The 24,440-nt window shown below is 63.7% G+C and overlaps 1 protein-coding gene across 2 annotated transcripts in view; it reads right to left on the bottom strand.

Annotated features, from left to right (window-relative positions):
• TAFA5 (TAFA chemokine like family member 5) overlaps positions 1-24,440 on the bottom strand; it is a 167,555-nt gene that overhangs the window by 52,702 nt on the left and 90,413 nt on the right. For both annotated transcript variants that reach the window (XM_059080906.2, XM_067010454.1), the window contains exon 2: positions 545-694. In XM_059080906.2, the coding sequence (XP_058936889.1) occupies positions 545-694 (150 nt within the window). The remainder of the gene's footprint in view (positions 1-544; positions 695-24,440) is intronic.

The raw sequence follows: 24,440 nt of genomic DNA, 5'->3' as shown, positions 1-24,440 counted from the left end.
TGTGGGTCTGTTTCTGAGGACAGTCCCCAAAGGTACCACCTCCCGCAAGGTGCCTGAGCATTAACTCAGCAAGAACGTTAACAGGACGTGTCTCGTCCCCCCGCCAGCTCAGTCTCAGCGGTGCCACCAGCCTACCAGACGGGGACATCGCGTCGGCTGTCTTGGGAGCCTGTGGCGGCCCCGCTGCACGTCACGGAGCCCGGGGCACCTGCCACCTGACAGGCCCGCAGGGCGAGGAGCCCTGCTGGCACCTCAGACAGAGGCCACATGGGCATCAGGGCCATCTCGCTGGTGGCGCCGCCTCCACCTCCTCTGCCTGCGGCAAGCCCGACTGGCCAAGAAATGCCCTCTGGCCCCGTGGGCACCCGGCTCCCCGCCAGCCTGCACTCCACGCCCACGGCCAGCAGGCGGCCCCGTGCAGCCCGAGGCCTCGCCCAGCGAGCAGGGCGCCTCCGCGGAACGTCCTGGGGCTGGGGGCATCTTGCGGACCCTGGGCACGCAGCCTCCCGTGGTCCCCGACGGCCGCCTGGGCCGGGGCTCTTACCGTCCACGCAGGCGGGCCTGGCTCTGGTGGTGCCCGCGATCTGCCCCTTCCTGCACGCGCAGCGAGCCGTCTGCCGAGCGATCGTCCTCCGCGGCTGGCTGCTGTCGCGGTCCAGCGTCACAATCTCACAGGTGCCGGCGGCCAGCTGACCTGCAAGAGAGGCGCAGATAGGGCTGAGCGGACGCGCCTGGAGACCAGCCGTCCCGGCACCACACCGAGTGCCCGCCCGGCGCCCACCTGCAGAGGGACCCGGAGGGACCCCTTAAACCCCCGACGACGCTGTCAGACCCGCCCTGTAAAAGCCAACGCACCGGGTCAGGCCAGCGACCTCCACGCTTGTACAGCACGGTTTGGGCAGCCTTGCCTGGGCGACGGGACGTTAAACGTGCCCCATCTCAGTCACGCCTGGAAATGAAGGGCTGAGTCACGGGGCAACGGCCCCCGGTCACGAGTCGGGACCTGGGCTGCACAGGGCTCCGCGATGGGAGGCCAGGCTGGCCTGCAGCGGCCTCGGTCTGTGTCTGGACCGGCCCAACCTGCAGAGAAGGGACCCGTCCCGTTTGCAGGTGACGACTCTATGGGTTTCACTGGCTGCCTCACGCCCCCCCCCCACGTGACTCCTAAAGCCAGGGAGAGCACCCACTGCTCTGAGGGAGCTGAGGGGGCCAGCGTCCCAGCAGAGGGATACGCCTGCCCGAAAACCAAGATGCTCTGAAGAGTAACACTGACCAGAGAGGCAGCGCCGGCGCTGGACGGAGGGTGCCGACGAGGGAAGCCTGGCCGCTGGCCCCAGGGAGGCTGCGGGTCCTCCCCGGGCCTGGCTGGTCCCCCTGGTCATCCCCGAGCGGTGAGCCTAGACCTCTTGGTGACACCGGGTGGCCCCTCGGTGTGGCCACATGGCCACAGCCTCCATCAGGGCATCCACTCGCTGCCTCACTTTCATTCCCTCAGCAAACCCTAAGCACCACTGTATATGCCGCCCTCTGCACTGGGCCCCGGGACCACAGTGTGAGAAAGCGGACAGCACTCTGCCCCCGAAGGTCCCTCCCAGCTCGAGGACGCGGCCCCGTACAGATCCCAGCCCACCGCCACGCACGGGGGTGGCAGGGAGAGAGGATGGGGGTGCGTGCTGCAGCTCCAAACAAGGGAACAACGAGGAGGTGACACCCAGGAGACGGTCTCCACGTGCAGGGGAGGAGGGTGGCAGTGTCCACCCCGCAGAGGGAAAGCTGGCAGCTCCCTGGGACTCCCAGGCAGCCATTTCTTCAGCCCTGGGTGTCCTTCCGCATACACTGCTCTCACCCCTGGCCCCCTCCTCCAGGCAGGCCCCGGGTCCTCCAGGAGGCTCACGGCACAGGTCTGCCCTGCCTTTTTGTCACTGATGCCATCTCCAGGAGCCCACCCGGCCTGGCAGGACAAAATGCGTGGAGCAGCCACTGCCTCCATCAGCCCAGAGCTGCCAAGGCCACCTTGACCCGGGGGAAGCCATGTCTGGGTGTGACCGACCCAAGAGGCAACAGGGTGTCTGCAGTGGGTACCACCAGACATGCCCGGCCCAAGGCTTGAAGGCAGCTGCGCACGGGGACCCCAAGCCAGCCGCCCAGGGCCCATCACGGACGGCTCACGGGAGACCCACACAGGCGCAGGAGGAAGGATGTGGGCCCCGGGCCCCTCCTCCTCCACCTGCTGGGACCCCTCCCCTTGCTGAGCAGAGCCTGTTCCATGGCCAACACCCCAGGGCCGCCTCCCTGAAGGCTTTGGCTGTGATTTGAACGTGCACTAACTAATTACACACAAAATTATACACTGCGCTAAGAACCAGGCAAAAATAAACAAACAGACGCGTAAATAAATAAGTAGATAAACAAATGCAACAAAGGGAAGAGAGTCGCGGATGACGAGGTGTGCGTTTCTGGTGACAGCAGTGGTTAGAGCCCCAAAGACAGACGTGATTACGGGCAACCGTGCACCTGAGGGGGTCCCGGAGCTCGGGGCAAAGACGCTGAGACTCGTGGGCTGGTCCGACTCTGCGACGTGCGGTCGGGCAGCCGCGTGGGCTCTGTCCCGGCTGTTATTTTAAGCTCTGCGTGTGGCCGTGGGGCTGCTCTGGCGCTCCCGGTCCTCGCTGCCCCCCACCCTGACCCCAGACGCCTTTGGCTGACATCAGTGGCCGGCAGAGGTCCGTCTCCTTGGAACCTGAGCCCCGGTCGGTAACTAACTAAGCAACGGACGGACCAGCCATGGGAAACCCTTGACCCAGGCACGTGGCGCCTCCGGAGCCTGGACCCTTGTTTGTAAGGAGGTGGCCGGTCAAGGCCCCCGCCGGGGGACTGAGAGGGCTTCTACGACCAGTGCACCCCTCACACGGCAGCCGTCAGCCGAACGCCGCCATGCGCCCCAGGTGCCACGATTCTGGACCACGCCCCGTGGACCAGTGGCGCCGGGGTAGGAAAGGGCCAGGCCGCCAAGGCCCCCCGATTCCTCTGCACGTGCACCCACGTGGAGATGTGGCTGACAGCTGGTGGCGTCGACAGTAGCCGGTGCCCAGGGGCCGCCGTAAAGAGGCGTCGCAGACTGGGGCCTAAGCCCCAGAACTCCCACCCACAGCCTGGTGGCTGCAAGTCTGACCGTGGAGCCTCGGCAGGGCCGGCTCTCTCAGGGTGGCCGTGGAGGGGGGACCTTCCTGCCTCTCGTGGGTCCTGGTGGCCGTTTCTCGCCTTGCAGCCTCCTTAGTCCCATCGTCACAGACCTCCTGGCGTCTCTCCCCGTCTCACGAGGCCGCTGGCCACGTTGATTAGGTTTCACTTAATGACTCCATCTTAACTCGACTGCAGCGGCACAGACCCTATTTCCAAATACGGCCATCGTCACAGGTAACAGGGTTAGGACCTGAATGTATCTTTTGGGGACACCGTCGATCTATGAAAGGAAGAAAACCAACCTCTCTCTGAGAGTGTGGAAAAGCCCAACAGGGAACGAGCCAGCACCGGGGTGCACGGGCGCAGGCCACGCGTGGCTCTGCGTGCCTTCGGGACACCGTGGGTCCCGGTTTATGAATTTATTACCAGCTCGCAGCCTGGGCGCCCAGCCCAGCCCCTCTCCATCCCCCCACACCCGCGTTTCCTCGGCTGGGCCGCCCTGGCCTCCCCTTCTGGGGGCTCCAGCCCTCAATTCCGTGTTGGGGGTTGGCTGTCTGCAGACTCGGATCTCCTCCGGGGCTTTCATCCCAGGGCCTTCACGTGGTCCTCGCCCTGTGCCACGACCGCCTTCCCCGGGCTGAGCTGGGTCTCGGACGTTGCCCCCGACCCCTGGAGGAGCTCACAGACAAACGCTCCCGTCCCCGGCTGCCTCGCCCGCGGGCTCCACCGCGCTGTCCGCAGTTCAGCGCCCCGCACCTCTGACAATGCCGGCCAACGGCAGCGCGTGAAGGGTCCCCACGGGCAGGTCCGGGGCTCCTGGAAGCAAGCAGCCCAGGTGAAGAGCAAGGGGGACAGGGAGAGGGTGGCAGCGCGTCAGCACAGGGGCTCGGAATAGAGGCTCGAGAGAAACCCCGGGCGCTCGGGGAGCTCGGAAGAGGCGGCGTCCTGAGACACCAGGTGGCTCTCCCCGCGGGTCACAGAGCTGAACACGGGGTTCACGTATGAGAGGGTGGTCCACCCACACCGCGGCGTCGCCTGGTGTCGAGGAGAAGACCGCCCGGCCCTGCCCGCGCTGTCGGTCCTGCTCTGGGCACCGACAGTGAACTTGGGCTGCACAGCTAACGTACGGGCGGCACCTCGTTGCTCACAGCGCTTAGAACTTGACCACGTGCTCGGAGCTCAGCGGACTCGCCACGGACTCGGCGGAGCCCTCCTCCAAGGCGCTGGTCCCTCCCTGTCTGTCCACACCTGACCTGGAGCTCCCAGGCCCCCCACCCAGCTGCCCAGGAACCCACAGCACCTCATTCGGCCTGCATCCAAGTGCGGGGCACAGGGCGGGGGGAGGACAGGTGGCCAGCTGGCCCTGGGCCCCCAGAGGACCACACTGACCACCTTAACCAGGGCTGAGGTCCCGGACACCCCCTGGGACACCCTGGGCTCAAGCCAGCTCCAGGCAGGCGCCCACCCTGCACTTGGAATCCTCTCTGTTCCACTCAGACTTCTGGTCTGCTGTGAAAATGTCACCGCCTCGCACCTCAGCCCCGGTGTCCTCTGACCAGGCCAGCGGCTTCGTGACGATGGGTAGTTCAGCCACAGGGCCTGACCCACGCGCCTGGCTGAAGGCCGGCCAGGACCCCCTGGGAGCCGCCTGCCCCCAGGAATGACCCTCCCCAGGTCCCGCCGTGCCCGCCCTTCACCCCCCACTCCTGAAGCTCAAGGAACCAGGGACCCCAGGGTCTGGGACAGCACCGCGGTTACAGCCGGGAGCACACGTGGGACACGGGCCTGCGGGAGGAGTGGGGAGGCCTGCGGTGGGCCAGGCGGTCCCTGCACGCCTCCCGGTGGGCCCTCCCCCTCGGCGAGGGGGCAGCCAGGAAGATTCTAGAGTCTGGGCTCTCCCTTCCCTCCCTCCCCGTCTCACCTCTGCTCTCTCTCTGGGTCACACACACAGACACGCACACCAACACACAAGACGCGGTCGGCGTTTTCTTCGGCGTGGGTGGGGCGGGATTATAATTCTTACTGTCTCCCCCAGGTATTTCTGTTACAAAGGACTTGCATTTCTTTTAAAACCAGAAAGAAAAAAAAATGCTTCAGAAACAAAACAAACAAGAAATCACAATTCCTTCCCCAACAGCAGCTCCCACCATGCACGCGGCCCACACCTGACCACGTCCTCCTCGGCAGGGGGGACGCAGGCCGGGCCTCCCCGCAGCTGTCCCCCCGGCCCAGCCTGGCACCTGGACCCCCAGGCCCTGCCGGAGTCCAGAGGGGAGAGTGTCCACGCGTGCACCCGCGTGGGCCTGAGGGGTGATGGGCGGCTGCCGCGAAGACGGAAAGAAACAAAACTCTGAGGAGTCTTCTTAGGAGAAAGGCAGCACCATAAGCATTTAACAAAAGCCAGACGCCGTAGAGAGACGTGTAAAAAAAGAAAGAGATGCCCACTTTCCCCCAGAGACAGGCCTGTAGCTTCTCACTAGACGGCGGAGGTCAGGGTCCGCGTGGGTGGTCACACAAACCCCCAGTGCTATGGCCCAATTCCATCCCCTGACGCTCGTGGGAACGTCATTCCACGTCAACAGCTGGCCACGCTCCCCCTCGACGCTGTCACCTCTACCTGCAGCTGGGGGTCCCGCAGGAGAGCAGGAAACACCACCCCTCCTCCAGGACAGGTCAGGTCCGCCTCCTCTCACGCCCATCCCGGCCACCCATTAGGAGGCAGCCTTGCCCAGCCTGGGATCTGCAGGGCCCCGTCCCTGCTGCTGGGACGGCGGAGGGCGCGTGCCACGCCTGCCCGGCTGGTGGTGGCTGAGCCTGAGGAGGGGAGCCCGGCTTGGGAGGGGACCCCCAAGGGACTCACTGCCTCGGTGCCTTAGTGATCCAGGCCGCTGAACGTGCCCCAGGATCCGGGGCCGGGGGCTCCTACCACCCACGCAGCCCCAGAGGCTAGGAGTGCAGAGCTGCCCCCAGCGACAGCACTGGTCCCTGAGGGGCCGGACCAGACTCGGTGGGGGGCCACGCCACGACCTCGACGCCCCCCCATCAAGGCAAGTACCACCAGCGTCCCTGTTTCTACAGATTTTCCACAAGCAGCTCACAGAGGTTGCTCCCATGCCCAAGAGATCCTGACTGCGGGCCTGGGGCTCGGGGAAGGGACCCTGTGGAAAGTTTCTGTGGGACATGCACCCAGCCCTTGGGGGCCTCCCGGTCCCCGGGACCCCGCGGGCTGTGAGCGCAGGGCCGCTGCATCCCGACTACTCACGGGCTTAGTCCCTGCTGCTACGTCCTGGCTGAGTCAAGCTTTGCCTAGTTTCATTTATTCCCTGAGCCAGACCGGGCAGGATGGCCGGATACCAGCACCTCAGCATCCCCAGCACGACCCCCAAACCAGGGCGGCCACCAGCCAGACCCCGAGCCCAGTCACTGGAACGGCTGAGGGGATCCACACTCCTGCTCAGGTGTCATTTCTCAGTGAAGGGAACGGTCTGGAACCTGGGTGTAGGTTTCAGGAGGGCGCGGTCCAGGCTCCCGGCTGCAGATGGATGGGATACCAAATGACGGCTCTGGGCACCCCGTGGCCTCCCGGGTGGGAAGAGGCCCTGGGGCGACTCAGCTGGGCCTGGCCCCCAGGCAGCCCCCGCCCCGTTCCCAGGAAGGCACCACGGCCATTTAATCCAGTCTGTGCCGACATCAGTCTGGGAGGACGTCTGACAGAATAAAGGTTGAGACGCTCAGAGAGGATGGTATTTAGCAACCACGAGTGTCAGCCCTGCGCCTGGATGAGAATGAAACCTGGGCAGCCGAGGAGGCCAGCAGGGCCTGAGGCCGGCACGGGGCCCGGAGCTGACCACAGGCTGGGTCACCACCAGGCACACGCGTGACCAGGAAGACGGGGGCCCGGGCAGGTCCCCAACAGGAGGGAAAGACCCAGATGAGAAGGCGGCTCGGCCCTCGAGGAGGGTCCAGGCCGTGTAGGTGGGGACATGGAGACCCACACGGGGACCAGGAGGTGGGAGCCACCCGGCCTGTGGAGCTTGTGGTGGGAGTACCCAGGGGCCCCAGCTCGTCTCTGGCTGCGCCTGGGGCACCGCACCGCACCTCTAACCAGGGGACCTGCACTCTGGTCGCAAGGGCCGCAGGCGTTCTGTCTCCCACAGAATGGGGGGTCTGGCAAGTCTGGGGGTGCATTTAGCACCTGCACGTGCCCCACGGCCAGCGTGGGTCAGGGCCTGGGGAGACGGGCGATGCTTAGTGGTTACAGGGAAGCAGGTTTCGGTTAAAGCTCAAGAACTCATGACAACAGCAGTGACCTAAATCAAACCCTCATCCGCGCCACCTCTGGATCCAGAACAAGCTGCTCCCAGCTAAGGACACCCAGGACGCCTCTGAACGAGAGCAGGCTTCGTCCTGCGAGGCACGGAGGGCGGTGAGATGCGCGGTTATGAAAGCCTCCGTCAGGACCTGCCAATCCTTGTGAAACCCAAGGACGGCACTTTATAAAGTCAAGTCCCAGGCGCAGGACACGTGCTGTAAAACGCGCCCACTGGGAGCGCGCGGGCCGTGAGTCCTCCAGGCGCCCACCCAGGCACACCCACTCCCCCCGACCTGCAGAGTCTCCCGTCTCCCAGAAAGTCCCGCACACCCTTCGCTGCTGATTCCTGCACCCCTGGTGTGAGCCACCGCTGGTCAGCTTTCAGGACAGGAGCCCGGGGGCTGCGGGACTTGGTCGGGGGGACACACAGCTCGGGATGGCAGCTGTGTGTCCCCGGCTGCTGCGTACAATTGCTTTTAACCAAGATTTATGGTCCAGGACATTGTAACCCACCGGCCTAAATGACCTCGAGCTTCTTCCTCCTCCCGTGGCCCCGTGGTCCAGCCTGGACTGGCCCTGCCGTTCCTGCAGGGGAGGCCACAGCAGTGATGGCAACACATCCAAGAGGTCCAGTGGGTCCGCGTGGCAGACACACTCAAATCGCCCCCGGGGTAGGCAGGGGCCCTTGTTTTCTGGGCGGGGTGGTGGCCCACTGGCCTCGAGAAGGTCTCGGACGGCCTTTCCACGTGTGTCCTGAGTACACAGAGGGCTGCCAGCTGCGGGGATGGAGCGGGGGTGGCGGGTGCCCCAAGTCTGGAGCCAAGCGGCCAGCACCTAAACCCATCCAGCAAACCTCTCCCCACTGGCCTCAACACGACTTCCTGGGATGTTGGGTGTAGGTCGGGGTGCAAGACGGCTCCCCACCCATCATCTCCCTCGAGGGGTCAGGTCCCACCGGAGGGCCTGCCTGCTGCCTTGATTCGGGGTGACGTCCTGAACCTCAGCGACACGCACAGGACACGGAGCTGTTGCGCTCCTGAGCTGGGAGCTTCAGTTCCCAAGCCCCCTGGGCTGCAGAGAAGGGCTGTCCGCAACGACACGACTGTGAAACAGAATTATGGCCTGCCCAGCAAAGTCACCGATCTTCTCATGCAAAGCCCCAGAATCCAGCTGGCCGGTCCCAGCCTGCTCCTGCCCTGTCACCGCCATTCCTGTCCACAGCCGCACCCTCTCCCACCCTGGGCTGTTCCGTCCTCCCACCCGGGCCACGTCCTCCTCCCAAGCCCAGAAGCAGGATGAGCTGGGAGGAGGGGGCAGGGGGCAGCCCCCTGCCACGGCCGGGCGCCCCTTCTGGAACCTTCTGCTGGCTGCCACAGATGCCAAGAGCCCCCGCCCACTGCCTGGCTCGTCCCGCAGCCTCCTGTAAGTCTGCAGACGTGGGAAGGGCCCCAGGAAAGCATGGGGGAGAGAGGAGAGAGTCCGCTTGTGGCCACCAGCTCAGCGAGAGGCCTCTGCTTAGAGACGCCCGCCTGGCAGGCCCTTCTGAGAGAGGCTCGCCTGGGCTCTCTGAGAGCCTGGCTTTTTCATCTGGATAAGAGCAGGTGCAGGGAACTGTGATAAAAAGGAAAAGGATAATGGCTGTGATTACGGCAATGGAGCAGGCTTTCCAGGGTCTCTTGGAACCGAGATCAAAGCCTCTCTAGTTAAGTTCCCTGCAGCGGCTCAAGTCAGTGTCCCGCCGCCTTGGCCGAGCGTCCCTTTCCCCTCCTCCCCGGGCTCACCCAGGCTGCACAGAGAAAGCTGCAGGGTGGGCCGCAGACGTGCCGGGTGCCCCGAGCTAGCAGAAGCCACCACGTGGCGGTCGGGAACCTCCCCCTGCTGTCACTGCCACCGCCATCAACCCACGGAGGACAGGGCAGTGCCCGGAGGCGGGACGCTCGTCCTTGAGATGTGAGATTTCAGAGCCGGCTGCCAACTGAGCTGCGAGATGGAAACACGGGGACGGATCAAGAGCCCCGGAAACACCCTCTGCTGCCGGCACCTGGGGAGACTGACGCCTCCCGCGAGGCCACGGCTCTTTGGGGCCGGTTCTGGGCCCTCAGCCCGGGGAGGGGAGGGTCATTAGAGGTGGCCCAGGCACGGCTTGCAGAGGGCAAAGGGGTCTGGGCTTGTGCGTGACCTTGTGGGGCTGTGCTCCGCCCTGGAGAAGGCTGGACGGGGACAGATCCCGCAGGACACACAGGCCTAGCGCTGCCCCTCCACCTGCCCGGCGTCACCCGCTATCCCTGGGCCCCTGGCCTGTCCTCCCTGGTACCTGCTGTCAGAGCCTGGCTACCCTGGGCTGTGCCCCCTCCGCAGCTCAGGTCCACAAGGGCCCCTCCCCACTCATGCCCTGAGGCCCCCGCTGAAAGGACATCTGTTGGGGTGCACCGGGCCGCCGCACCTCTCGGTCCTCTTCCTCTAGCTGGGAGGGACAGGGGGCAGTGAGGACGCCGCTGACCACGCAGATCACCCCCCAAGTCAGCGCCGTCCGCTGCCTCCCTAGACTCCACAGAGGGGCGAGGCCTGCAGGGTCAGGGCTAGACAGCTCCGCCCGAGAGGCCCTGTGACCTCTCCATCTGGAGGAGAACATCTGAGCCTGGACCACAGCGGCCTGGCCTTGCCGTCGGGGACCCTGGGCGCCTCAGGCGGCTCCTCGTCCTCTGTCCCCTGGTCTGCACGCTGAGCCGGGCAGACCCCAGCCCCTGCACTCCACGCTCCCCCGCGAGCCTGCAGGGCCCAGGCGGGGTCACCAGCCTTGTCCGTCAAGGCCTCCCTGCTCTGCAGAACCAACCCAGGCCTCCGGAATCCCAGTCGATGACTCCACCCAGGCCCACCTCTGCCTGGAGCTGCGCGGCCAGCATCCCAGAGGCCGTGTCCTCTGCTGTGGTCACAGGGAGAGCTTTTTCACCACTGTGGCCGACCCCGTACCGGCCACCAAGCCAGGGCAGATCCCCCGGCAACGGATGCCCAGGCCCCTCCTGACCAGAGAACTCGCCAGGCTCTGCCAGCACCCAGCGCAGGGTGAGGGCTCCAGAGAGGGATCCACCGCACTCCCCCAGGTGCAACCACCCCCAGGACGGCGCACAGTGCTGGGAGTGGAGAGGCTGCACCCAGACTGGAGCGCCGGCCACTGTCCCTCTACACGTCACTGTGTGCTCTGCGACATCGCCACCACACGCCAGCCCAGCCTGAAGGTGTGAGATTTCCCTGGGGCCTCTCACTGTGGGAGCGGGAAAGAGGCTCGGGTCCCGCGAGAGCGACTGTCACCCGGGTCCCCGCACAGAGTCCAGTCCGTCCTCCGTGCGGAGAACGCAGCTCCGAGGAGCCGGGCGGCGCGGTAACGAGGCCGTAAGGGGCTCTGACCTGCGGAGCTTTGTCTGACCGCATGGCGCAGGGTCCCGGCGTGGTCGCAAGGACGGTGCCAGGCCAGGGAGCCCGGGGACAGCTGGCCAGTCAACACAGCCCACGCGGCCCCCCACTCTGGGTCTTGATGGGGGCGTCAGAGGAACAGGGACCCCACGTCTGGGTCCTGGAGGGCGCCCTCCCTGTCTAGGCGGCCTTTCCAGGACAGCTCCCTCCTGGAAACGCAGTGGGTGGGGGGGTGGCCAGCCCTGCCCATAAGGAGGACAGGTGTCGGGGTACTGCTGCCCACCGGAGCCACACAGCTGTGCTGGGTGCCCACCTGCCAGGCGCCTGAGGCTGCGGCTTCACCCCCGCCCCGGCGGCAGAGGGGCCAAGACCCCAGAGGTCGCCGAGGGCGCCCCGGCAGGTCTCGTCCATGGCAGCTGGGCTCACCGGACCTCCAGGAGGGGCTGAGCCTCCGGGAGCCCTGTCGCGGAGCAAAGCGGGGCGCAGACCCTCCCCGGATGTCCCTGAAGGCGAGCGCAAGACCCCTTGGTATCCCAAGCGCAGGCCCCGGACGCCGCAGGGCTCCCCGTCCTCCCCGACGCCTCGCACAGCCTGCCGCCCTGCGGCGCCTCATTCTCTCCGCGAGGGGAAGCTGGCCCTCGTGCCTGGCTGCCTGGCTTCAGCTCGAAGAGCAAAAGGAGCCGAGAGCGCCCTCCCCAGCAGACAGCACTTTCTGCCCCTTCCTGGGCGCTGGACCCCGGGTGAGGTTCAGGGCGGGGTTTCGCACGGGCCCAGGGCCCTGCTCCTTCGCTGATGCGCGGGCGTTCACGGGGCGACGGTAAAGGGGACAGAACGCTTTTATCGTTCTCCTTGAGGCAGCAAGTGCTGCCCCGAAACGTCCGTCATGAAGCGCCTGGCCTGTCCAGCTGGGCTCCCTGTCAATTATCCCGCGAACGTGTCTGTGAACGAGGTGAGCGTGGCTGGAGGGTCTCTGCGGCCCCGGGGCCCGGCCCCAGCTAGACTGGAACGCCATTAGCACAACTCTGTGAACACGGGGTAATTATGCTGCAGTTTACGACTTCACTTCGCCAAAGTCAATCAAAGGCACGCCAGCGTCACTCTCTCCACGGGATGGAGCAGCCCGTGCCCGGCTGGCCTGCGCCAGAGATGCCAGAAAACCGGGCAGATCCTTGCCTCTGGGCCCCATGCGCCCCAGACCTTGCCCGCTCCAGCCCGCATGGCACCCTGTGCTGGTGAGAGCCACGGCCTGGAGACGCGCACTGGACAGCAGCCTCCCTCAGCTCGAAAGAGCCCGGCGCCGCGCTGCCAGCGGAGCCCCTATTGGAGAATCCGGCATCTGCTGTGTCAGCAGCGCAGAGAAGGCGCTGGGTCTGCCTCCCAGGCTCCTGGCCCCGTCCTCACCCCGGACTCCCAGGCACCTGGAGCCCAGAGGAGTCACCGGGTCGTGGTGGGCGATCTCCTGGGTGGGGCGTGGTGTCCACGCGGGCCCGGTCCAGACCATCCCTTGTGAGTAGGGGCCACCCCTGCCCTGCACGTCTGGGACACTCCCGGCCCAGTTCTCAGTCTCGTGACCCCGCATCACTGTTAGCGGGGACACCCCTGGTGACCAAAAATGTCCCTGGCAGGCGATGGGAGGTGGGGCCCTTTGGGCCATGACGTCCCCGAAGGGCTGTCTGGCCCCTCCCATTGTGTGGCTTGAACCCAGGGCTTCGGCCCGGGGCAAGGTGGATGTTTGGGGGGGGGGCGATCCTGTGCTCTGAAGGGTGTCCGGCACCCCTGGGCTCCCCTGACATGTGGAGACCAGACATGACTCCAAGACCAGCCAGACTCCCCGGGGCCAGAACCACCGATGAGAACCCGGCTTGGAACCAAACTATGACCCTGCTTTTTCAGACACTCATTTCAATCTGAAGTGGCTTCCTCTCACTCTCAGACCATCCCTGGGCCTGGGGATGCAGGATGAGCCGGCACGAGGGCGTGGGACAGGGAGCCGAGCCGTGTTCCCGGGCCTCAACCGTCGGGGCCAGGCTCCACGTCCTTCCCGAGCTGCAAGAGGGGGCCGAGAGGCGAGGCGCCCCGTGCTGTCTCACCAGAGACCCGCCAAGTCCTCGCTCCCATCTGCCTTTCAGGAGGTGCAGGAATTGACCCCCGAAGGATGACGGCGATGGTGGAGAAAACCTGCTTTCCCTTCGCGAGTGAACTCAGAGGCTTTAGGGTCCGGAGTTGGGGCTGAGCTCCCTGAGGCTGAGGGCGTCAGGGCAGAGCCTGGGCCCCTCTTCCAGCCCTCGGCAGGGACAGCTGGGGCGGAGGCCACTGTCGGGGGAGGCAGCCCGGGACCCCGTAAAGCCCCCGTGGCCACCAGTCCCGAGTGTTTCCTCTTCCAGGAGGGGCACCCGCAGGCCAGGCTGGCAGGGACGAGCCCCCCTTCCCGAGGTGCTGGGAGTCCTGTGCAGACCCTTGGTTGTCACTGCCCTGCACCTTATCTCAGGAGAGGGCGCCCCTCGGTAGCATCCCCGACGGACAAGGACACGCGTGGACGTCAGCTGGGCACGGACAGCCCTCTGCCTTCCCTGGCCTCCGGCACCAGGGGGACAGAAGGTGGCCCAGGCAGGGCGTGGGGACAGTGGCTTGGCCTCCAGTGGGCCCAGCCCTCCAGAGAGGACAGCCTGGGGGTATCCGTCCCCACACCCTTTGCCCGCCTACCAGGGAGGACACGGGCTGGCATCCGCAGCTCATCTGGCTCGGACGGGACAGCTCGGGACAGACCTCTCACCTGTATCGGCGGAAGGCCTGGGGAGGTTTCCTGGGGCTGCAGAGGGGACCGGGCTCCATCCCGCCCTCCCTGGCTGACCGGCTTCCTGGCCGGGGCACCTGGAGGAGGCTGATGGCCTTGGGGGATGTGGGCCAGGAGCCGTCCCCTGGGCGGGGGCCGGGTGGGCAGGGGCAGGGCGAGGACCCACGCAGTGGGGGGAAGCGCTGGAGGCCGAGGCGGGCCTGCTGGGCTGGGGGCTCCCGCTGCAGCCGGGGGTCCAGGGGGGGAGCGACCAGCCTGCCTGGCATCCCGATGAGTCTCGCCTGGGTGGATGTGAAGTAGAACATGGTAACCTGTGCTGACGAGTGTCCCCTCCCCGTCGTCCCAGCTGGGTGTCACCTCCCAGGCCGACCTTGACCCCTCTGACCCTGCCAGGACCTTCAGGCCAGACCGAGCCAGGTGGCAGTCACCTCCTGTCCCCGAGCCCATCCCAGTCCAGACTCCAGGGACCACAGGCTCCGGCCTGGCCGAGGGGCCCACCGTCTCAGAGCCTCGGTTTCCCAGCCTGGGCTCAGTGGGCAGCCTCCCTACCCTGCACCCCCTCCCTCACCTGCAGCCTCCTCGCCAGTTAGAGTGGGACAGGGCTGGCCTCTGGGGTCCTGCCTCAGCAACACCCAGGGTGTGGTCCTCCCAGGTGGGACAAGCCCAGACAGAGGGTCTCAGACAACAAAGATGGAATTCTGATTCTGCGGCTTAGTCCCGAGGGTCAGATGGCACCTCTGTGAGCTTGTGGAAGGTGGGGTGGGATACTCAGCGGGCCGGTCGTCCTAACCATCTCAGGGGACGCCGTCAGCAGCACCGCGGGCTCACAGGGCAGCCTCTGGGCCAGCCCGCGCTGACAAAGTAGACAAAGGCCATTTCACCACCCCTGGGGCGCACGGAGCTGCCTCTGCCTGGGACTGCCAGCTGCCCGGCGTGAGCCCACCGCAGGGCCGGGTGACGGAGAAGCCGTCCTGACAGTCCTGCCGCCCGCGACCCCATCTTGGGAGGCCTCGGGCTCGGGAGACCCAGGGTACTGAAAAAGGGGGAAATGATCTGAATAGACTCCTCCCCCAAAGTGGCAAATAAGGTACGAAAAGACACTCAACATCACTTCTCATCACGAAATGTCAAATTACAACAACCAGGAGATACCATGCACACCTATTAGAACGGCCAAAATCTGAGACGCTAACATCGCCAAATGCTGGTGAGGATGGAGAGCAACGGGAGCTCTCAAGCGTTACAGGTAGGGACGCAGGGTGGTGCAGCCCCTTGGGAACGCTGTCAGTTTCCTACAAGACTAAACATACTCCGACCAGCCAGAAATCATGCTTCTAGGTATTTACCCTTATTTATTTCACAGCTTATGTGTATACACACACACACACACACACACACACACAAACTACACATGAATTGTTTACAGTAGCTTTTTACTCATAATCACCCCAAACTGGAAGCAACCAAGATGCCCTTTAGCAGTGAGTAAATAAACAAACTGTGGTCCATCAAGACAATGGAATATTACTCGGTACTGGAAAGAAATGAGCTACTGAGCTCAAAACGACATGGAAAAGCCCTAAATGCATATTACCTAGCAAAGACACCCAATGTGAAAGGACTACATTCTGTATGGTTCCTCTATGGGACATTCTGGAAAAGACAACGCCAGAGAGACAGGAAAAAGATCAGTGGTTGCCAGGGGTTTGGGGAAGAGAGGACAGGAAACAGGAGGGGACAGGAGAGCAGGAGAAGGGAGGGAGGGAGGGAGGGAGGGAGAGGAGAGCACAGGGGCACTTCGGGCCAGTAAAACTCTTCTGGATGATACTGTGAAGGAGAATACATAGCACTATGCATTTCTCAGAACCAGCATCACTTCACAACACAGAGTGACCCTGAAGGTACACAAGCAAGTCATTTAGGAGGTTGGGGGAATCTCCAGAAGCTGTTCAGACGGCATCAGGTGCCGCATCTAACCTGTTGGAAAGGTGTGCCCCCCCCTCAATGGAAGAGGTGGGGGGAAGGTGCTGCCCTATGTCACCATGGAAATGCTGGAGTCTGCGGGAACAAAGGCCCAAGGAGGGGTGCACACAGCTCTGTCCTGGCTGTTGGCGTCATTCCCGTGGGATACAGGAGGACAGCTCTGACGCTGCTACACATCTACCCCTGAACCGACGATCAGGAAAAGGCAGATGATGGAGCCAGGTCCTCGGTGTTGCCTCGGGTTAGCGAGGTTAGACCCGCAAGGGGCGGAGGCCGGGATGGCCCAGATGGTGACGGCTCAGAGCTGAAGGCACGTTCAGCCTAAGGCAGAGGCAGGCGGTTACCTACAGATGTGCAGGTACACAGGCGAGTGCACACAGGTATTTCCCGGCTGTCGGTGGAGAGGGCCCAGGAGCAACAAGGGCGCCCAACACCCCGATTTGGTTCTCCAGCTCCGCTGTCCCCTAAAGGAACCAGGACTCCTTGGAAAAATGGCTTCTCTCAGGACTGCTAGGAAAGGTATAGCCTGCAGTATCTTGTACTGCCAAGAAGGAAGAAAGCGCTCAAAAAACAAACAAAATCACTGGTTGGGGAGGGGGTGTCAAAAGCACACAAGAGCTCCCAGTGGCCAAAGCTAAACAGGTGAATAACCAGATACGTGACGCCAAACCGGGTATGAGAGTCTGCGAGTCCACGCTGACACACGGAGGCGACAGGGTCACGTAACAGACGGGGAGCAGGTGCACATTTCCAGGGCTGAAGAATCCCCTATGATGAATGTAGGTGCACCGCCCGACCTCAAGGGGGTGGCCGTGACTTCCCGCTCCTGAGTCCTGGGCTGTGCAGAGTGTCTTCCTCCCGAAGAGAACGGGAAGACGGGGCGGAAAAAGAGGAACCTCAGAGGGAGAAGCCTCGGCCAGGGGACCAAGGTCAGAGTCACAGCCACCAGTCACGCTGACGGCGTGAGCCCTGATGTGATGGGACAGGACTGCTATCTCCCCTTCCCCCAAACCCACAACCCAGTCTAATCATGAGGAAAACATCAGACAAAACCTAATAGAGAACCTTCTACAAAACACGTGACCCGCTCCCCCAAACTGTCAAGATCATCGAAAACCGCGAAACTGTTAGCTGGGAGGAGCCCAAGGAGACGGGATGTCTGACTGTGAAGTGGGGTCCGGACAGCAAAGGGATGCGAGGTAAAAACTAAGGAAGTCTGAGCACATACGGACCTTAGCTAACGATGACATACGATAGGGGTTCCTTCACTGTAACAAATGCCCCAAACTATCGTAAGACGTTAATAACAGAGAAAAGTGCACACACGATATATGGGAACTTTCTGAACTATCTTCACAACTCTTCCGTGAATATAATACTTAAAAAACGAGTTCTTTAAAATACCTATGGAAATGACGAAGGAAATTAAGCCCCTATGGCGCGCACGCTGAGGAGCCCTCAGACGCTCCCGGAGGCCGGGCCAGCATCCGATGTGGGAAGTGGGTCATGCTGGCCTCGCCGCTCTGTCCCCACCCCTGACACACACGCCTGTCTCCAGGCTCCCTGAGGAATATGCTGAGTCCTGGGATTTTGAGGTCTGTCTTTCGCTCAGCGAGAACGACCTTGTTCTCTTTACCCAGACACCCCCGGGGACGTGATTCATGCACCTTCTGGTCGAAGCGTGGCACCCATGAGAGACACGCCACGACTGAGTGAGAGTGACAGGCCCCAAGGGAGCAGGTGAACGGCGTGCGGATCCTGCCCACCTCCATCCGGGCTTCTGTCAAGGTCAAAGGGGATAGCTCTAGTGGGAGCTCCCCCAGCCACCTTGTAGCAGCTGTCCTGCATTCATACCACCTCCAGGAAGCCTCCCATGACTGCACCCTTCCCCAAGCATCCACAGCCTTGCAGGCACCACGGCACGCGACGACGCCTGCCTTGCCCAAACTTAAGTCAGGTTCTGCTGAGACCTCTTCCGCTCCAGACCTTGGCCTTGGCCTGCTGAGCCCAGTTTGGGCAAAGAATCCTGCTAAGCCAGTTTATCTGGACTCCTCCCAACCCCTGGTACCTAACTGTTCCTCTCAGTAAGTTTCCACCCGCTCCCTCCCACTCCCTCCTCACTGCACAGGAGCTGAGCTCACGCTCCCCTGTTACAATAGCCCCGAATAAAGACTTCCTCGCCCTTTATAACAAGGGCCCGTGACCATCATGGGCTGGAGGCCTGGGGCCGTACGGGCAGAGGATGGGCCGGCTCCCTGTGAGGCCACCAAGGGTGGGGGCCGCATTTAGCCCGGGGGGTTCTGGGAGTAAAGGGGGGATGTGGGCCAGGGGCGCCCCCCATCCCCAGTACCAAGCACTGCTCCTCAGAGAGGACCTACAGGCCGCCAGGACCATGTGGCCATCAGCGGTCATAGCTCAGGTGGCCAGGGGGCCCCAGCCCTGCCCTGCACAGGCAGGACCCCTGGATGGCTCGTCAGTGCATCAGAAGACATTGGCATTTCAATAAGACGCCTGCAGCTCTGCACCCCACCAACACCCAGGCTGTCGTGCCCAGAGCCCGGGACTCGGGTGTGTGCAGCTCAGAGACACGGGCAGTGGGTTTTGACCTCGGAGACAAAGGGCCCCCCCGGCACCACCACCGCCGTGTGCGGCCGGGCTGGCGCTGAGGCCGTATCTCCGTCCCGATGCCGCCGCACAGGTGGACGCTGGGGCTGCCGGTCCCTGAGCAACCATCAGTCTCCGAATTGCAAAGCGAGGGTCGGCCTAGGTCACCCAAGTCCTCCTTGAATGGGAGGCCTAGGACTCTGGGGTCCAGCTGCAGCCTGCACCCCTGGGTGCACCTGGCCAGCAACTGTGGGAGAGACGGTGCCTCTAACACAGAGTCCAGGGCTCCCAGGGCTCGTGCCAGGGCTGGATCTAGGAAGACCATGGGCCAGGAAGTCCCAGCTCTTTCTAGGAGGGAGGACACCGAGGCTGAAGGAAGATCACTGCCTCGGGAAGTCGAGCAGCTCACGTGCTCGTCCACCGCACCCACCACTCCTTTGCTCTGCAAAGGTCAGCAGAGCAGCTCATCGGAGGGGCAGGGGGACAGGACGGGCGTGAAGGAGCTTCGCAAGCAAAGGGGCCAGGACGCCCCCCTCGCCAGCCAGGGCTGTGGACGGGCCGCAGAGCCCACGTGGCCCAGCTCCCCACGCACACGAGCGGCCTGACTGCCAACGACGAACGTGAAGCCGGCCGGTCAATTACCCAGCGCCGGGCAGAGCCATCCAGGGTATCTTTATGAGCAAGTAAATCCTGAGCCTGTTCCAATAAAGCATTTACGAGGCCTCTTGTTTCAAAAGTGCACGGATGGCCTTTTCTAATTCAATCGACGCTGCAGAAGTAAATATGAAGACGTGAGACGGGAAGGCGACACGGAACGCCACGCGTGGACACGGTGCCCGCTCGCAAAGCGCGTCTCAGGCCTGGGAAAGCGGCTCTGGGCCCACGTGGTGGGGGCAGTGCCGAGGCCGGCAGAGGAAGCCCACTCCCACTCGGAGCCCCTTGTCAGAAACGCCGGGGTTCCCTCCGCCACGTCCGCTTCCACGCGGCCCGGAGGTTCCGCGCACAGGCCAGACTCCCTGGGTTCGAATCCTGGCTCTGCCTCGGTTTCCCTACCTGAGAAATGGGCAGAAACAGCACCCACGGGGCGGGGCCCTCAGGACCCTGGGCAGAGGTGATCACTCACCAGGTGCTCAGCACAGGGCACCCCCCCGCCTTGAGTGGGCCGGTCCTGGACGTGCCCTTCCCGCAGGCCCCATGACCCCAGGTACAGTGTCGACGGACACGCGCCGCAGACACTCAGCAGGGAGTGGGGTGGACTCTGACCACGCAGCCTGCCCTGGGGGGTGTTCCCTGAACGCCAGCCTCCCTTCTGAGGTCGGGGGGGGGGGGCACCAGGCTGCACAGTGCCATCCCCCAGCTGCTCTCACGGTCACTCAGCCTGAGGGGCAATGGCAGTGAGCCGGCAGGGCCGGTGCGGGCCCAGGTCGGGCGCACTTGCAGGCCTCTTACGAACTGCCTGCGGCTCCTGCAACGGATGTCACCTCCGACGGGCCGGTCTCCAGCAACGCAGGGAGCAGCGCCCCGCCCCAGAGACTGACGGGGGCCTGCGGGGCTCAGGTCAGGTGGGCGGCTTCCGGGGGTCGTGCCCCTGACTGCCCGGCTTCTGGAGGCTCCCGCCCCTTCCTCACTAAACTCAGACCTCTGCCTCTGCCATCACGCCTCCTACTTTCTCTCTGACCTCCCTGACCCCCTTAGAAGGACCCACACGGAGGACCCAGGGGTAGAGCAGCTGGCCAAGGTCATGGGGTGGTGGTCACGGATCAGCACAGGACCAGAGCTGGTCTCGCACCCCGTCCCCCTGCCAGGCCCCCTGGCCTCGTCATGGCTGCAGCCAGCTGTGCTCTTGGGTCTCAGATGGACAGACACTTGTGCCCGCATTACAGAGTGAACGCCACTCGGCCTTCCCCAGACTCTGCGAACTCAAGCTCCGAGGTGGGTGATGATGCGGGGGCCGTCTCTCTCCGTCAGCGACGGCGCTTTCCACACGGCGAGTCATCACCACTTTGGCTTGGGGACCCGAAGGCCTCTCCTGGAGCAAAGACGGCAAAGGTCCTTGACTCTGCAGCTGCGGGCCCCCCTGGCAGCTGCTCGGCCCAGAAAATCACAGACAGACAGATGTGGGGTGCTCGCCCCCCCGCCCCGAGCTTATTTATGGACGCTGTGATTTGAATTTCATGAGCTAGTCTCTCTAAGTGTGTTCAAACATTTCAAGGTGTAAACAACAGTTCTTATCTCAGGAGCCCCGCATGGAGGGTCCACCCTCGCGGCCTTGGCCGCGCTCCTGGGGTCAGGGGGGGCCTGCAGCATCTGTTCCCTTTCGGGGTTGCCCCTGCCTCAACACCCATCAAACTGACGCCCCTCCACGCGGCAGGATTTCCTGAGGGCGTTTCCGCATTCCCGGTGGTGGGTTTTAATTTTCCGATAACGGCACTCGAAGTCTTGTCCGGGCTGGGGGGTCACACATGAGCCATCAACAAGTGCCCCTCCCTCCGGGACCCCCGCTGGACATCTTCTTGTTCTTTTCTGAAGGACGGCGGGGGGGGGGCCCTCAAGTTCGCTGCTCAAGGGGCTACCCAACCCCAGCAGGTCTCCAGTGCCCACCTGTTTGGGAGTGACGCTGCCCTGATGTCAGCTAGACCCTTTGCCTCCTGGCCTCACTGCCTTGGGCCCCCTGGTTCTCTGCTCCTCTTTCTGGATCAGCTTGGACGTCACCTCCACCAGGAAGCCCCCCACGCTGGCCCCAAACCCAGATCAGTGCTGTGCTGCTAGGGCCTGTGTTCCTGCTTCAGCGATCTGTGAAACCAGATGTGCAGAGGTCCATCCCCTGGGAGAGAGGGTCTCCGTGGAGGGGGTACCTGCCATCCATCTATGACTCAAACCCAGAGTCTGAGAAGAAGACCTCAGGCTTTTGCTGGAGAAGCTGCGCTTTTACTGGACAGAGAAGAAGTGACCACTGCAGTGGTTGAGTGGAATGCGGGGCTGCCCCAGGAAAAGCCTCCGAAGTCCAGGAGGACGGGAGGCACCTGGGAGCCCTGACCTGCACCTGCCGCCACCCAAGGGCAGGGGTGCGTGCCGGGCACCTGTGCTCACCGCGGGGCGAGCGAAGACGTGTATCCACGTTCCCTCGACCCAGCGGGGCCTCCGTGTCCAGCCCGGAGATGCCCCGGCTTGGGCGACCCCTCCTGGGGTCCCTGGGTGTGCCGGGCCGGAACATCGTGAGCCTGCAGTCCGTCCAGATTCACCCGTGCCCTGCAGGGGGCCCTCCCGCAGTGCCCGCGTTGCGAGGGGGAGGGGGAGAGCGTCCACCCTCACAGCCTCGGCCTCCGCGCGGGAAGGCACCTCCCACTCAGGAGGCATTAGCCGCCTGCAGCCCGCTCCCATCACTGCGATTCTGCAAGTGCCGCTTCAAGAGAAGAGGGACTGACACCAGCGACGACAGCTGGGGGCTTGTACCGGTCCTGGTATCACGATATATGTATTATTCTGCAACTTACGTCTTCCATTCAGCCTCTCCAACATCCCCGGGGATCTGCATCCACTTTCCCCATGACAACAAGCGCCTGCCAGCGCCCCTCCAAGGAGCGTCGAAATCAGGTCCCGGCTCAGAGGCTGCGATACTCACGCGGCTGGGGCTCGGGGCCCCCCGCACCCAGACCGCGGGAAGCTGGGCCGTCGGGCCCAGAGCTCTGGGCGCTGGGAGTCTTCCGTCTGCCCGAGGGAGGTCCCGCCTTGAGTCACAGGAGCACGGAAAGGCTGCAGGGCTTCTGGAGAGGGAGCCCTGCCCTGCGCTTTGTCACATAACTCACAGCAGCACCATCGCCCCCCCTCCACACACACACACACACACACACACACACACACACAGGAAAGGGCCCCATCCCCGGACAGGCCCCCCAAAGAACTCTGCTCTAAAATGCACCCGCCTCGTCCTCTGCAGGGCACGGGTGAGTCAGGACGGACTACAGGCTCACGATGTTCCTGCCCAGCATCTACCCCTGGCAAAGAACACAACTAGCGCCCCCAGGACCCCTAGACGCAGCCCCCCTGGGGCTACATCTGGGACTCTCCACCCCCCTCACCCCAGCCCGGTGCACCTGCTGTGCAGGCGGCATCATCTCAGGCCAGCGGCCCTCACGGTGGCGCCCACCGAGCTGCGGGGAGGATGGGTCACAGGGGCACGCAGACCCCACGGGGAGCCTCCGGGTTCACGGGCAGCGAGGACCCACTGTCACCCCACAGCCACCCAGGGCCCCCCCAAGCTGAGAGGGGCCTGCTGTACCCCACTAGCGGGAGAAAGGCTTGCGGGGCTGAGGGGACCCCGTGCACCCATGGCCCTGTGGGCACACAGGCGTGCCTCTCTGGGGAGAGGCCCCTCCTCTAGCTAGTTGGTTAGTTTTTATTCTGGTAAAATGCCCATAACAAAATTCACTTTCTCAACCGTTTTAAGTGCACAGCTCAGCAACATTGAGTCCATTCACACTGTCGGGCGACCATCGCGACCAGAACTTTCTCATCTTCCCAAACGGAAACCCTACCCCCATTACACACTGACTCCCCCTTCCCCCTCCCCCAGACCCTGGCCCCACCGTCTGCTTTCTGTGTCTGAGGCTCTGAGGGCTCCAGGGACCTCACACGAGTGGAATCACGGTATCTGTCCTTCTGTGTCTGGCTTATTCCCTGAGAGTGCCGTCCTCGAGGCTCAACCACGTGTCAGGATTTCCTCCCGCTTTAAGACCCACTAAGGATGGGCTGTACAGACGGCCCGCACTGTGTTGAAGAGGGGGCCCTCCTGCATCAGACTCTCAAGGGACCCTTACATCTAAAAGGGCCAGGACGGGCGGGCTGGGGAGGGGCTGCCCTTGCCGCGGGAGATGACAGAGCCCAGGTCAGGGGGAGAAGAGGAGGACGGCAGGGAATTTGGAAGGACGCACCGGCCTGGCTGGGGCACTGGAGCAGACAGCCTGTGGGGAAGGCGGGTGCAAGGCAGAGCTGTCCAACGGGGGCCGAGCTGGCCCTGGGGCGCTCACGACACGGAGTGCAGCAGCCGAACAGGTGGTCTGGCCTCCAAGATGGGCAGGCCCCGTGCGCACACCTGCCCCCACGACACAGCCCCTTGCTCCACACCTGACACCACATTCCACCTCAGTGGGCACCTGGACCAGCGTGCCTGGGTGGGGGGCCACTCTGTGGGTCCCCAAGCTTGCATCCACATCCTGCCACCCTCAGGGCACAGGGGTGGCATCAAACAACCTCAGTAGGAAGGATGCAGGACCCGGGTTCTTTCTGCTTGGGGAGATGCCACCAGCCGCGACTGCGTGTGCCTGCGGCCACGGGGACGCCTGGGTCACAGCCAGGGCTCACGCACGAGCCCAGCATCGGTCCGGAGCAGTAAATAATCGCTGTGCCCCAGCCCCCTGTGTCTGTGTCCGCTCAGGTGCACGGGTAAGAGGCAGGGCGGAGGGGTGAGCCTCCCCTTGGGAACACGACGGCCAACCCAGAGCAGAGGCAGCAGTTAATGTGCTTTTTTTTTTTTTGCGGTACGCGGGCCTCTCACTGCTGCGGCCTCTACCGTTGCGGAGCACAGGCTCCGGACGCGCAGGCTCAGCGGCCACGGCTCACGGGCTTGGTCGCTCCGCGGCACGTGGGATCCTCCCGGACCGGGGCGCGAACCCGCGTCCCCCATCGGCAGGCGGACTCTCAACCACTGCGCCACCAGGGAAGCCCTTAATGTGCTTTCTAATGATGTGCTTTTGCACGTAAAAGTAAATGTGGTTTTTATATAAAAACAAGAATATCAGAGAAGAGAGAAAACAAATTTCCCGGGAAATCGCACCACCCCGGGAAGCCGCCAAGGTGAGCTCTCCAGCACACGCTCACCCCGGTGTTCCTCTCTGTCTGTCTCACGTAAACACCTATGTCTATAAACACGGAACTCCAGGGCAACCGTGGGAGCGTTGTACGTACAGCGTAAGCCTGCTTTTCTGCATTTCTGGAAGTATCACTGATGTTCCCACCTCAGTGGCTGGGGGTGTTGTCCACGTTGGAGATGCCGGGCGACCCTCTCCATCTGCCCCGGGACAAGCTCCCCAGTCCCTCCCCACGCGATTTCGTCAGATCCCAGGATAGCTCTCCGTGTGTCCCCGGACAGATTCC

The sequence above is a fragment of the Kogia breviceps genome, chromosome 12 (genome assembly GCF_026419965.1).
Source record: "Kogia breviceps isolate mKogBre1 chromosome 12, mKogBre1 haplotype 1, whole genome shotgun sequence".
NCBI classification, from domain to species: domain Eukaryota; kingdom Metazoa; phylum Chordata; class Mammalia; order Artiodactyla; family Physeteridae; genus Kogia; species Kogia breviceps.
The sequence above is the reverse complement of the archived record's forward strand: the minus strand, read 5'-3'. Positions and strand labels throughout refer to the sequence as shown.